Source organism: Lepisosteus platostomus, chromosome 4 (assembly GCF_059453375.1).
Source record: "Lepisosteus platostomus isolate fLepPlt1 chromosome 4, fLepPlt1.hap1, whole genome shotgun sequence".
NCBI classification, from domain to species: Eukaryota; Metazoa; Chordata; class Actinopteri; order Semionotiformes; family Lepisosteidae; genus Lepisosteus; species Lepisosteus platostomus.
The window spans coordinates 20,561,707-20,576,182 of record NC_142614.1 but is presented as its reverse complement, the minus strand read 5'-3'; the positions used below and the strand labels follow the sequence as shown (position 1 = coordinate 20,576,182).

At 36.9% G+C, this 14,476-nt stretch overlaps 1 protein-coding gene across 14 annotated transcripts in view; it reads left to right on the top strand.

Moving 5' to 3' along the window:
- The window catches only part of nedd4l (NEDD4 like E3 ubiquitin protein ligase), a 109,606-nt gene that overhangs the window by 82,910 nt on the left and 12,220 nt on the right, over positions 1-14,476 (top strand). For 8 of the 14 annotated variants that reach the window (XM_088628945.1, XM_088628943.1, XM_088628941.1 and 5 more), the window contains 5 exons: positions 982-1,119; positions 2,318-2,437; positions 9,532-9,729; positions 11,730-11,807; positions 14,193-14,247. In XM_088628945.1, coding sequence (XP_088485071.1) covers positions 982-1,119; positions 2,318-2,437; positions 9,532-9,729; positions 11,730-11,807; positions 14,193-14,247 — 589 coding nt within the window. The remainder of the gene's footprint in view (positions 1-981; positions 1,120-2,317; positions 2,438-9,531; positions 9,730-11,729; positions 11,808-14,192; positions 14,248-14,476) is intronic. The other 6 variants (XM_088628944.1, XM_088628937.1, XM_088628936.1 and 3 more) reach the window with 2 other exon arrangements.

The window sequence follows — 14,476 nt, the reverse complement described above, 5'->3', positions numbered from 1 at the left end:
ATTTATTAACACAAATGTATAAAAATATATTTATCCATCTATACGCACCTTATGATGACCAGTATCTACAACTTGCAGATTTTCAGATTTGAAAGGAGAAACTGAAATTCCTTTCGAATTCATAATTACTGTTTAACTTTTGCAAAAGATGCCTTTTTGTGTTATAATGTTTAAACACATTTTTTTTACAGATTAGATTTCTTCTTGCTCCAAGTTGTGACTCATGTTTAAGCCCTGTCTCATGTAAAACCTCTAAAAACATGACTTAGTTCAGCAAACAGAAGATTACCAGCTCCTGCTTTTTATCTCATTAACATTACAGTGAATTCTTTGACAAAAATGCCATAACAGACGAATTGGGATAGCTAAAATGTGATGTGCTTTTTGCTTATGCTTGAATGTAATATCTTTCTTTCAGGTTTCTTCAATTAATACTTCTCATTTTCAGAGCAGTGACTAGATTTTTATGCCAGTGTGCTGCTATTCTTGTCTAAAAATTCATTCTTAGGAAAAGCAGGGCTGTACATATTAAATAAATCGATTATTTTAATCTATTCTGGGAAATGTACATTGGAGGTACTGTAACTGTTTATTAGGTGCTTGTCTGTCCTATTCTAAAAAACACCGGCTCTTGATAAGAGTAACAAATATTACGTAGGATTACAGACAACAAAAGATTTAAAAATGATGTCCTAGAAGTCTTCCACCAGAAGCAGGGTTTTATCCCTCCAAGATTGTTCTTGGGAATTCCACATGGGTTTTGTTCTGTCAGCAAATTCCCTCTTGTCCCCAGCCTCGCCAGCAGACAGTCGGAAAAAAATGTTTTCAAGTGCAGGAATGTAATTCTTTATCTGCCAAGGTCTGCCTTTGTGGGTTCCTTGCAGAAAGCAGTGAAAGCAACATTTAATGTTACTTTGGACTCAGGTGCAGGAACACCCCATCTGGTTATTTAACTTGACTTTCACACATCTTTCGCGCAAGCAGTCTGCCTCCACCGCCTATGTCCACACTACACCTGGCCTGCCTGCAGGATGGGAAGAGAGGAAAGACGCCAAGGGACGAACCTATTATGTCAACCATAACAATCGCACAACAACATGGACTCGGCCTATCATCCAGGTATGAAGACCCATTGTCAGGCCACACTGAATCCTGCCTGCTCAGTCATCTCTTTTTTTCCCCCTATTCATGTTTTTTGAAATGCACTAAAATCTATTTCGCAATAAAATCTTTTTTAATAATTGAAGAAAAAGTAGATACCATTTTGTGAAAGTTGCATCTCTTGAAGTGTAGGTAATGATATTTTAAAGCAATTTCTGAACTTGACACTTGAAGAAATGTAATACCATTGAATATTAATAGCTTAAGAAAAGGGAAATCTGTTAAGGTTTAAAATCAAGATGAAGTGCACTTTGTTTTATTACATTACTTCATTTTCCATCATTCCGTCGTGAATTATCTGAATCAGACATTCTTCACGTGTTTGATAGACTAGTTTCAGCATGACAGTCATTGTAAGTATATCAAAACAGTGAATGTCACCCTCAGTGGAATTCACTTGTGTATTTGTAGCAAAAGAGATTATCTCACACAGTGGCAGACTAATGTTCAAAAACACTGGCAATTGCAAATCAGATATACCTTAAAGAAAAACAACCTTCTTTTCAGTGCTCATAAAACTGAATTATTTGATTCTCTGAATCTTCTTTATATTAAGCCTTTAACATGAGCCCATTAAGCCTATGTGCCTCAAATAAATGGAACTCAAAACATTGTTTAGTCCAGTTGATTTATGGAGAAATTTTAGTTTGCAGATTGCCATATGCACTGTTTTCCATCATCATCAGTTCAGCAAAAAAAAAACTTGCAAATGAAGGCATTAAACACTGGGGATCGCTCTTGGCAATTGATGGCTTTCTGTAAAGGTTTCTCCTGTGTTAATTGCTTTCTGGCAGGTTAAAATAGGTTTAAATGGTTTAATTAGAAGAAATCCATTTAAAGCAGAATTAGTCCTACTCTTAAGGATTTCTTTTGCTCTTTTCATTGTCATTAACGCTTCTTTTGTGCCTTCTCTTTGCTTCTGTCAGCTGATAAAAATATTTAAAAATAACCAATAACAAGGGCTAAGAGAAATCTTTATATGAGGATTCGTTTTGAAGAGAAATTCAAATTATTTTTGCAATAAACAGGTTGATACTTGTGAACACCAGACAGAAGAAGCACTTGTTCATAGATGCTGCCTATCCAACCTCAACCCATCTTCATGAATTCAAAGAATTGCCTGATGCACCATCTAAAAGCTCTCTTTTCACAATAGCACACAGAAGATGGGGCCAGCAGCTCCTCCACGAGCCTCAGCGGCCACTTAAGTGAGCCACAGCTCAGACGACCACGCAGTCTCAGCTCTCCCACAGTCACATTGTCAACCCCGATTGAGGTGAGAGCTGCCCCTCATTGCACCAAGACTCTCCTTCCTGCTCTGACATCCCCATCTGCTCCCGCACTTCTCTGTTCCAGAATGTTCAATGAACTTCCTTGATCTTCACTGTATTCCTCTTCAGCCATCACAGCGCTATCAGTCTTCTCTTTACTCCTCTGTCCATCTCTCTTCCTTCTTTCACTTGTCAACCTTTTCTCCATCCTGCATTCTTTTCATGGCAACCCTTAAGTACAGCAGTTTTGTCTTGTGCTGTGGCGTCAATGCGAGCCATCAGGTGAAATACTACCACAAGTCAAATTCTAATTCTTTCACTCGCCTGGCTGTGAGTGGCACTGGGTCACATACTGTACCACTCACTTCATTGGTTATGCAACTCTATGGGATTCTTTAAAGTTCAAGGATTGATTCATTACTTCAGTCAATCTAGGACAGGATTCACCTGAGCTAATGGTCTGGATGGCCTTCTGTTCTTTGTAACCTTTCAAATGTTCTTACTGTATGTGCAAAGCGTTTATGTACTTCCCTGTTCCTAGTCTGTCACTACCACTTGTTATGGAGATCCACATGAACATGTCATGAGGGTGATTATGTAGTAACAGGCTAGTGCTGCATATGAATCTTAACAAATAAAGCAAAAAGACACGATTCTTTCTGCTGAATTCACTTATTTTTATACATGTTTGCTGAAAGAGGACATGGCTTTAATGTCTCTCTTGTGTAATTTTAATTAATGACAAATGATACATTGTTTGAATGTGATGCTGTAAAACCCTTGCCATAAAAAATGGTTTTGTTTCACCATTTGTCAAATTAATTTTTAACAGTTATGATTCTTTGGCAGAAAATAGCTTAATCTTTAAAAAGCTGATCTGCATTTTAAATGGGGAAAAGGCAGTTTAATTATATTAATTAATTATAATTAAAATATAATTTACAGTTGTAATATTGTATTTTTCCATCCTTTTAACTGTATCTTCCTTTAGTTATATAACTTTTGTATTTATCTGTCATTTGTTACAGATCTTAAATTAGGCTTTTGTCGAAGGGGTTTTCAATTAGTTTAAATATCAGGCTTAACTTTCCATATCTAAATGCACTCTTGATTTCAGAATGTTTTATCTTAAGGTCAGTAGTTTTGAGAAGTGGTTAGTGTTACGGACTCATAATTGGAATGGTGTAGGTTTAAATCAGAGGTAGAACTCTTTTGCTGTACCCTTATTCAAGGTACTTTATGCAAATTGTTCCAGCAACTACCCAGCTGTATAAATGGGTTCAAGTATATGTTGCTTTGCATAAGTGTCAGCCACATTCTGTATATACTGTATGCAGAATAATCAAGTGAACTGGAAGGGGTATCTCAATGGCTGGATTTTATCAATATTCCTACAGTGTAACTTTATCAAAAATGAATTACCAGAGATCATGAGCTCTTTTTGGTAGTAATGAAGTTGACGCCAGGCCAAGGTACAGTACATAGTTCTACTTACTTCCCTGATTCAGGGCATTCATTACCTCTTTGTAACCTGGTCAATACTGAGATGGGAGACCTCCGAGGAAAAACAAATTGCTGTTTTTTTTGGAGCAGAATTCCCAAAACCTGTGTCCCAGTTTTGAAACAGTTTCTAATTTCTCTATCTGATCTACTGTATAGTAGGGCAACTGGGGCCTAATGGCAGTTGTATGTCATCTAGTTGGGTGCTGCACATTAGTGGTACAATAAAAGGAATTTGGAATGGGTTCTTTTCTCACGTGTTAGATAATGGGTAAAAAATCTTTAGGTCATTTCATTTTCTCCGTATGGTTCTTGCTTGTGTGTGTTGCTGATTTTTTAAGAAGGTACCTGTGAAAATGCACTCATTATGCAGTATACTACCTTCTGTACTTAAATAACTAAAACTGTATTTAATTGTATTATATGCTCCAAATAATGAAATTCACATATTCATCTGCAAGCGTTTTTTTTTTGGGGGGGAATCTGTTAAATAGGATACAATCAAATATCACACTACATTTTTTACCTCTCTTTTGTGGCTTTGTTGATGCATGGGTGGAAATATGAATTAAGCGTATTAGATTATATCAAAAGATTAAGAATATAATCATTCTGAATATTATGGAAGCAATAGAATTTAAGCAGGATGCAGTTCTGGTTGAACACTTGATTTGGTGTCTAGTTGTCCATAGCACCTTGTTTAACCTGTTTCCTGTATTATCACCTTTTAACATCCTTTCAGGGTGAGTGAGTAATCTGAGAATTTTGAGTTATTTTCAGCACCTGAGATATGTTGGTTATCTCCAATCTCAGTTACTGATGTGGAAAACAAAACACCTTTTGCTGACATGAGTATCATCCAGCTCACTGATTTCTGGAATTGATGAATTGTAAGATTTGAAACTTTGATTCTCTGAAATGAGCCATAGTCCAGTGGTCCAGGTTTACTGGTGCTGCAGGTGCCCTAGTACAGTACATCAAGATATGTGGTGGCATGGTGCAGCCATGAAGGGTATTTTAAAGAGGGGATTTTCTTTAGTCAAACAAAAATCAAACATCCCAGTCCTGTCTTTCACTTGCAGGTGAACTGTAACTGTTGCACAACTCTGCAAAATAGCGTACAGATGTTCTCTACTGCCATATTCCAACAGGTTTTATGTTGTTGTTTGAATTGTTGTTGATTTCATGCATTTGACTTCTCGGGACCTGAAAAAAAATACTGTCATCTAAATGATCATAACATTAAATCAAGACATTATCATGGCCTAGGGATTGTGGAAAAAAACAAAGAGGCATGTGAAAAGAGGAGACTGTGATCTGTGCAGACTGCCAAATGAAGCTTAATCTGGGAAATTACTGTAATTGCATTATGATGCACCAGTTAAGGTTATGATTTTATTAAGAGTGTTTTGTCTCCTTGAGACCAAATTAAATATACTATATGAATAGTTTTATTTTCAATTAAAATAAACACTTCTTGTCCATTTGTTTGTATGTACTGTATCACTGTTCTGATATACTGTAAGTATCCTTAGGTACTACAATACTGAAGGTACAGTACATATATATTTTGGATCTTTTAGAAGCAATTTGTGCAAGTGTTTAATAAGCACATCCCCGCTTTGAGAGTGTGGTTTGTACTGATTAGCTCTTGTTAGTTGCTAATTCTGACATAGGCAATATTTAATGACTGAGATGATGCATCATTTAATTAAATACTAGTGTCTCATCTTTATTATCCATCTGTTCAGCCTTGTAGCCATTCCCTCCTACGGTAGGTCAAATAAGTGAACTGGCCTTTCCAAAAATCTTTTGAATCAGTTGAAGTGTGTGGGATTTTGTTTTTTTTTTCTCTTTGAACTCATAGATCCTGTTTAGGGAGGCGGGGGGGGGGGGGGGGGAATGACCAGGTGTTTGAAATAGGCTGGATGTCTGCAGCAGTGACTCTTGGCATCACCTAAGTAAAACGTGCTTAGCAGCTGTTGCCTGTATCAGTTGAGGCATGTTCTTGACTGACTGCACCATTCACAAACTTGATCTTTAACTGGCACTGCAAAAACTTGCTTTGTAAGCCTTTGAGTACAGTGCTGGCATTCACTGGTTCTCTCCATGCTTTCAGGCACAGGCCTGTCCATGTATTATTATGTCCATAACATGAAAATTGTTAAAAGAGGTATTTTATGCCTTAATCTGATATCTTCTTAATGGATTTAGCTCATATGTGTATAATCTTCAGCAAGCCTTACTTCTCATAGGATTCCTTAAGGTGAAATACGGACTGTTGATATGGGGATGTACAGCATACTGTATGTGCTTCACAACGACCTAAATTACTTCCCACAAAACTTCCTGACTAATGTCTTTTTATGTACCTTTTTTTTCTGTAAAGGTAGCAGCCCTTAGATTTCTGTTTCTGTCCTCTTCATGCCTTCATTAGCATTGTTTAAAACCTCTTAAATCATGAGTATGTAATGATGATTGAACAGTCTGTTATTTTGAAAGTACTGGAAAGCATTTCTTCAAAAACAAATGACTTTGATGTACGAAGGCTATACTGTAGGTTCTACAGGATACAATAGAAAGGTACCCCATTGGAACTCCTGCCAGAGCAAAACATAGGAAATAGCAAAAATGTGCAGTATTTCAATTTCATTTTGAAGCAACAGGACATTTGGCAGTCCTGTTAGGAGATTATTGATCCAGCTGCTCAATGAAAGAGGCTGGGCTATCAGATTCAAGCTACCCAGTCATGTTGTCAAAGAAGATACTCTAGCTTCCTTCAGGAAATGGCAATATGAATATTGTAACTATTCTTAAGTTATTGTATTGGTAATGCGGAGCAAGGATCCAGAGAAAGAAATTAAATGGTCAATCTTTTGTGATGATGCATATGAGCTATTACTTTTAGAGCAGCTATGCATGTGAAATGCATGGCAGAGTTAATGCTTGATTTGAAAAGGTATTTGAAGGACGTTCTGTGTAGATTTCTTGAGTTAACCCTCTGTGTGTTTAGAACTACTTATTCTGAATAGGTGATGCACTGTAAATACGGTTTCCTACCCCTAGTTGCATGCACAGTAATTCATTGTCAGTATGAAACAATTGCTACCCAGATATTTCATGTGGCACAGGATATATTCACAAGATATTATTAGTATTCTGCTGTATGTTGCTAATAGAGATGTCAGGATGTAATCATGTAAACTGTAAAAGTCCTGTGTGGTTACATTATTGGTTAAATTACTACAATAGCAGGATGTACAGTATGTCTGGTAATACTCTACAATAGAAACTAACACTTAAACACTGGGAATTAATTTGCCACTGTGAATTATTATCAGCACAAATAAAGCATTAATATGGACGTTTCTAGTACAATACCATCAAATTTATTATGGACTGGTAATCACACTGACAGTATTATATCAATTACAGGGTTGTCTGTAGTTGTGAACTATTATCATCCAATTTTTGACATCTTTGCGGATCTTTAGTTTTTTTTTTTCAGTTACAAACCCATTTTCTAAAAAATAGCATTTTATGCTATTTTTCTGATATTGTAAACATTGTTTTCTGATATTGAAGCCTGTGTTAATCAGCTTAAACAGTTTCTTTAACACGATAAATGTTAGGGTTTAAAAATGGATTTTTTCACTTTTCTTTTAAAGCTCTACTTCAGTTTACTTGTTTAGTGTATCTGCAGTATCACATTTGCTTTGCCATGACCATTTGCATTCTAACAGATATGTGAGGTCTATTGTGAGTACTGTATTTTTTAAGTGTTCAAAATAATGGTTTTTAGTGTTGTGTCCTTCCATGCCTGGGTAACAAGGAGGAGATTAAGCTCATATTCATGCAGAGAAGTACAGTACCTAGAACAAACCACAGATGTGAATGATGGACATTTGGAATTCAGCCTAAAAAGATTAATAGAACACAAATATATCTGAGGTCAATTACAAGGGGATTAAAACAGAACATATTATTGCAATGTTTTTGTAAATAATTGGGTATGTTTTAGCATATAGTATAGGGGGGCCTTCTGCATAGCTCAAACAGTAAAAACTCAGAGTGTGAAATGGACCCGTGGCACAGACGCAGACAATTAGAGCCCTACAGTAGTTACTGTATTTTACTAGACAGGTGACAACTGCATGGAGTGATGGTCAGTCAGGATCCTCTCAGCTTAATGCATAGCAGTGAATTTTTGACTCACTGAGTACACCAGTACCTCTTTTTACGAACATAATTTGTTCCCAGAAACCCTTTCGTATAGAAAAATTTGTAAAACGAGAAACCTATTTCCATGATTTCTTATGGGGAAAAATCATGATCCGTTACAGATCCCCAGAATAATTTTTCACCAAAACACGACAAAGGAAACTATAATAATTAACATTCATACTGTGGTTTCCGTTTTTAATAATAAAAAAAGCTGCAGTTCTGAACTATACAGTAAGCACTTCATTTGCTTTTGTGTAATTACATCCACGCACTCACATTTTTCATTTTCTTTAGTGTTCATGTCTAAACCACAAATGTTCTTACACGAAAAGTAAAAGCACACACAATAGCGAACACGCGAAGCTGCAAATTGTACCACTTGTGTCTCTTGTGCCACTCTGCAGGCTCTGTGTTAGCTGTCATCCATACTAGTTAGTGGAATGTGATGCATACACTAAATATAAAACGAGTTGTATGGCACCTTTCTTGTCTCTCTCTACACTTGGCGGAGGTTGATACATTTTTCTTTGTATCTCTTCTTCATGGTTTCGAAGCTGGCTTTTGTTATTTGAAATGTGGGTAAGAAGTCACCTGCTTCATAGTATTGAATTTTCATTCGTAAAATGAGGTACAGTATGGGTGTACCTGCAAGTTTGAGGAGACAGTCCTGTGTCCAGTCTCTTCTGTACTATGCAGAAGGTCAAACACAGGAGAATGTCTGCAGGTCCTCATTCTTCCTATGCTGTACTGGAGCTATAGCTACAGTATAGGGCATGAGATAATCCCTAAGAATTTGGTTATTCTGAATTAGTTGGGTGTGGAATTAAAAAAAAATTGCCAAGTACAAATAAAAAAACAAACCGTTATTACATTGGTAGCTCATTGAAATGAAAGGATATACCACGTAGTGAGAGGATTTATTTGAATGTTTTATTTTGTCATTTGAAGCTCTTGTATTCTTGGAGATTCTTTCAAAATTCTATTACTTCTTTTTATCTAAAGATAATGATCACTTACATATCAAGTTTTATTATGTTTGTACTTTTCAAAGAGACTCCCATTTCATGGATGGGTCACCTGCCAGTTTATGGAATTAAGTGCAGTTAGCAATACTCTTTGACTTCCCTACTCTGTTGTCCTTGCAAGTTATTACTGTATAGGTCAGCAACAAAAGACGCACCCTTTACCAAGTGTTTTTGTATATGCTACCAGAAATGCCTTCCAAAACAGGTTGGTTGAAAAATAGTGGTGATGGATAATGTTTATTTTTACCTTCAAAGCCGGAAACAATAAGTGCAAGCTAAGCAAATTGCTAATGTGATTTGCCGGTTTTGACCACCATGTCAATAACTTTATTGCTGTTCTGGTGTCTCAGGGCGCCAACAACGTACAGGTGCGGCGGGCTGTGAAAGACACCTTTTCCAACCCACAGTCCCCCCAGCCCTCACCGTACAGCTCCCCCAAACCTCAGCACAAGACCGCCCAGAGCTTCCTGCCCCCTGGCTGGGAGATGAGGATAGCCCCAAATGGGAGGCCCTTCTTCATCGATCACAATACAAGAACCACTACATGGGTAAGGTGCCCTGATTTAATTCCATTTAAAGCATGACAACCCAAATGTGGAGACATGTCTTCATTTGAAAAATGTGATGTTCTAATTTGCACAGAACCACTGGTTCTCAGTAGTAGTATATAATAGTAGAATAATGTTGGCCTAATTGGAAATTTGTGTCCTAGATGTGTTCTGCTTAGGTCTTCCAGTGTGATACCTTTTCCTTTTTGTGTGTGTATTGCATTGTGGACAGAAAGTAAAAAAAAAAAATTGTAGATGCTTATCATAAACTACAGGGTAAGGTTCATATTTCAATTCTAATTTTTAAAAATACACTTCCTCTGATTCTTCCAAGTTAGCTGAATGCCAAAAGTTGTAGCTGAATGAAGAACAATTTCATAGTTAAGATTAGGATGTTAATTGTTTTTTTTGAAGCCTTAATACTCCATTAAATGGGAAGTGCTGAAATGTTACCTCACTGTGGCCAAACAAATACCTTGTTAGTTTTGAGTGTCAGTGCCCTTTATTAGTGTTTTCTGCTTTGTCTTTGATTAACAGAATAACTTGTTGGCCCTGATTTTTTTTTGTTTTAAGGTTGTATTTGCTTTCTTCATAAACAAAACTGCAGATATAGTTATAAAGCATTGTCTGCATGCCAAGAGTAATTATTTAATTTATTCTTAAGGTTTTAAGAACACTGTTAGGACATCTGGTGCTGAGAAGTTACATGGCAGTTTTTTCCTCTGTAATCGTGTTTACACTCTGACTGTGCACACCATGCATAGCCTTTCACATTGTGTTATTAAAAAGAATCACTCTTTGGCACGTAAGCAATCAAGGCTCTGCAGGGCAGAACACTACTTAAATTCCATTCAGGCAATAAACTAGCAGCTAGGGCTTGAAGTATATTACAAACATATAATTTACAGCTAATAAAGAAGCTAGTGTCCATACATTTTTTTCTCTGCTGTCTTGCATCACACTAAAAGGCATTTCTTTTGCAAATAAACAGTTTGACTATTAGTATAAAACTGTGACTTTAAGGAAGGAAGCACATGCAGAGCAAGCAGTGCCAAAAATCAACATGAGGCTGAAAAAATCCTGTCACTGCAGTTGCCTGCTGGTATTTGAGGATAGAACTGCAGTGTTAAGCATATTTTGTTGAGAGATGTGCTGCTCAATAACAGTGGGTTAAAATCTGCTTTATTCCTTCTGATGGTTCTTATTTAGATTCTCTCATTTTTTGTTATCTGTTTTTGCTTGTTTTCTGTTTTTCGGGTATCTGGTAAAAATAAATTGACCGGCTTTTGTGGGGTATTTGCAGCATAAAGGCATTAGAAACTTGATGTTTACCTGGATGGTGACACATCATGGTGTTACTGTATATGAAACACACAGGCTTCAGTTTGTCTGTTGATCCATCAATGGTTATAGTAGAACAGCTTTAAAAATGCTGTTAAATTAAACATATGGATCCTGCTGATGTTGATGCATTTTATTACATTGCCTTGTACATTCAACACTTTCTTATAATTCACTCATGTATTTTTTAACGTTACTGTATGAAAAATATAACACGTGGCTCTGTGGCTAAGGATCTGTGCCTGTGACTGGAAGGCTGCCAGTTTGTGTCCCACAGCCGGCAGAGGAATCTTACTCCATTTGGCCCTTGAGCAAGGCCCTTAACCCCAACTGCTCCAGGGGTGCCGTATAAATGGCTGACCCTGCGCAGTGACTCCAAGCTTCTCTCCCTGTCTGTGTCTGTGTGTCTCATGGAGAGCAAATTGGGGTATTCGAAAAGACAAATTCCTCATACAAGAAATTATATATGGCCAATAAAGCGATCTTCTCTTATTGTTAAAGCTCTCAGCAAAACCTTTTTTTTTCTCCCTGCAGGATTTCTAGCCTTAAAATAACATAGATTTGTTTGATTGGGAGGATAGTACATTGATTAAAGTTCACTGCAGACTGACTATGTTGGATAAAAGATCAATCTTACAGAATATAATTTTGTTTTATAGGAAGATCCACGCTTGAAGTACCCAGTTCACATGAGGACGAAAGCATCTTTAGATCCGAGTGACTTAGGGCCTCTTCCTGTAAGCATATGCATCATATGTGACATTAAACTATTGCCCCTTAAGGACCAGTAAAATCAATCTTATTTGAAATGTGTTCATCTTTTCAACTATATTTAGGTACCTTGTTTTCAAAGTCTAATGTAAGATTAAAAATGAATTTTCATCTATTATTAATTAGTTAATTTTTAAGAGTAAATTCTGAATTCCACCCTTCCCTGTTACATGTCCACATCCAGCATCCAGTTTAAAAATTACACAAAACAAAGATAGAGGTACTGTACTGACGCAGCTTGAGATCATTGTTACACAAAGTATCTTCTAGGTGTTTTGCAAGAGACAGCAAAGATTTTGTAGCAACAAAATAGCTTAATAAATTAATGTGTAGTATTCTAAACATTCAGTGCAAGGATTGCTCAATTATGACTAAGAAGGTACCACTGATTACAGCATACTGGGACTTGTCTTGTTCCTGGGGCAAAGTGTAAAGCAGAGACTACAGTAGGTCATATTCTGCCTGTTTATGATACTGTATTTTTTAGTAATCTTGCTTAGGAGATATTTGGATGTGGGATATTTAGGGTTCAAGGTCTGATATTTCCCTTGTTGACTGATAAACATTGAACATAGTTAGCATGAGATAATTTTCTTATCATAGACAAGAAGAAAACCCCCATAGAACCTGAGGAAGAATGTCCAACAATTTTGAATTTAATTAGAGAGAAAACAAAAAAAACATTGTATTGCATTTATGCAAGTAGTTTCCTTTGATATCCTCTCTGAATAATTGCTTGTCTTCAAATCCCAGTGTGTTAGCATTCTATTATTGCCAGTGCCTCAGATTGTGGGCACTAGAGTTCAACAAGAGTTGAACCTCTTGATAAGTGTCTGTCATTCATTTCCAATTGAAGTGTACTCTGGATTTTGAAATACACAATATCTCCTGGTCCTTAAAGGGTAGAGAGAAGTAAAGTGGCCTTGGGATTCGCAGTTAGGCATTTATAATAGCTTGCTAACAGATTACAGAAATACATTTCTTCTTATCTAGGCTTCATCTAAAACCAGAATCCATGAACACAGTTTTACAAAACCTTTCTTTTTACATTGAGTTTTTTTATATAAAGGGAGATATACATTTGTGTGACATCTTTAATCAGCTCAAGCCTGTGAATGTGCTGAAAAATCATGAATGTCACTATGGCAACTACTGAAAACACCAGTAACCATCATCAACTGGTTTGCTGCAATTACCTATTATTGGTAGTAATAGTAGTAATGGTAAAAATTAAGAAGTTTATTTTCCATCAACTGTTGATAGCAACTAGTACCAAATTAAGACTACATCTTACATTTAAGATAAAATGGTGTCTGTGGATATATAAAACAATGTAAATTGTAAACGTACCTTCGGCCAAATCAGCCTTTTTTCCATTTTAAACCCAAAACATTTTAAAAACTAGTCAAGGGATACACCATTTTTATATTATGTTGAGCATTTTTAAGCTTCAGTTAATGATAGCACTATCCCATAAAACATTACTATAGTGTTAATGACTCATGGGCTGTAATAGCTGCTGAAGGAGGATATACTGCTTTAATCTCATTCATTATTCTATAAGATTTATTGCCTACTATATGCTGTATACTGTGGAGATGATGTTTTTACACTCCAGCTGTTCTGTTATCAAGCATTAGCAATGCTTAATACATGCCTAACTGGGGACTTCACCTGAACCTTCAACATTTACATTGTGTGTATCTTTAACACCTTTTAAACAAGTCTTGGTCATATACATTGAGCCAGTGGTGTCCTGTTGTTCATTTATTTGTTTTTATTTCATGGAGTGGGACGTCTAATGCACTGTATCTTTTGGCAGAAACTGCTAGAAGAGGTTGGTGCAAACGCAAGTGCAGGAGGCCCCCTATCCATCACTGCTTGCTAAATGCCTAATGAGTGCAGTCTCATAACTGGCATGGAATGTCTCCCCTTGCTGTTTTTGGCCCATTCATTGGATGTCCACCAAAACCACTTGCTGCAAAGATTTAATTTGTTCAGTATCTTGAACATTGTCTTATGAAAATATTCAGAACGTTATTGACATCCAGGCTTAATTTGTGCTGCCCTAAAGAGCTAGTCACCAGTGTGAAATACTTGCAGTGTGCTGCATGTGTGTGCCACCATCTAAACACACCTATTACACAAGGTCTTGCGCCTCAAGATGTCCAATATCCTGTCACACTGTGGATTGTCTTGCCCATGTGCCAATGAGTGTGGATTCTTAAACTAATCTGTTCCATGTTGGGCAATCAACATGTATTAATCTCTATTCTATCATTTCTGTGCTTGTTGACCCCTTTTTGTTTTGCTAATATAACAAATCTGAATGTACTTCTCTTTTGTGCTAGCCTGGCTGGGAAGAAAGAGTTCATGCAGATGGAAGGACTTTCTACATAGACCATAGTAAGTGCACGTGCATATCCAATACGGGATCATGGGGGTGGAGTCTATCCTGCCGAGCGATGAGCACAACATGCAATGATGGGATGCCAGTCCCATCACAGGGCACATACAGACACAGACACACTTAGGCCAGTTTTCCCACAAGATAATTAGCTTACAGTGTCGGTATGTCTTTGTATGTCTTTGGACTGTGGGAGGAAACTGGAGCACCCAAAGGAAACCCATGTGC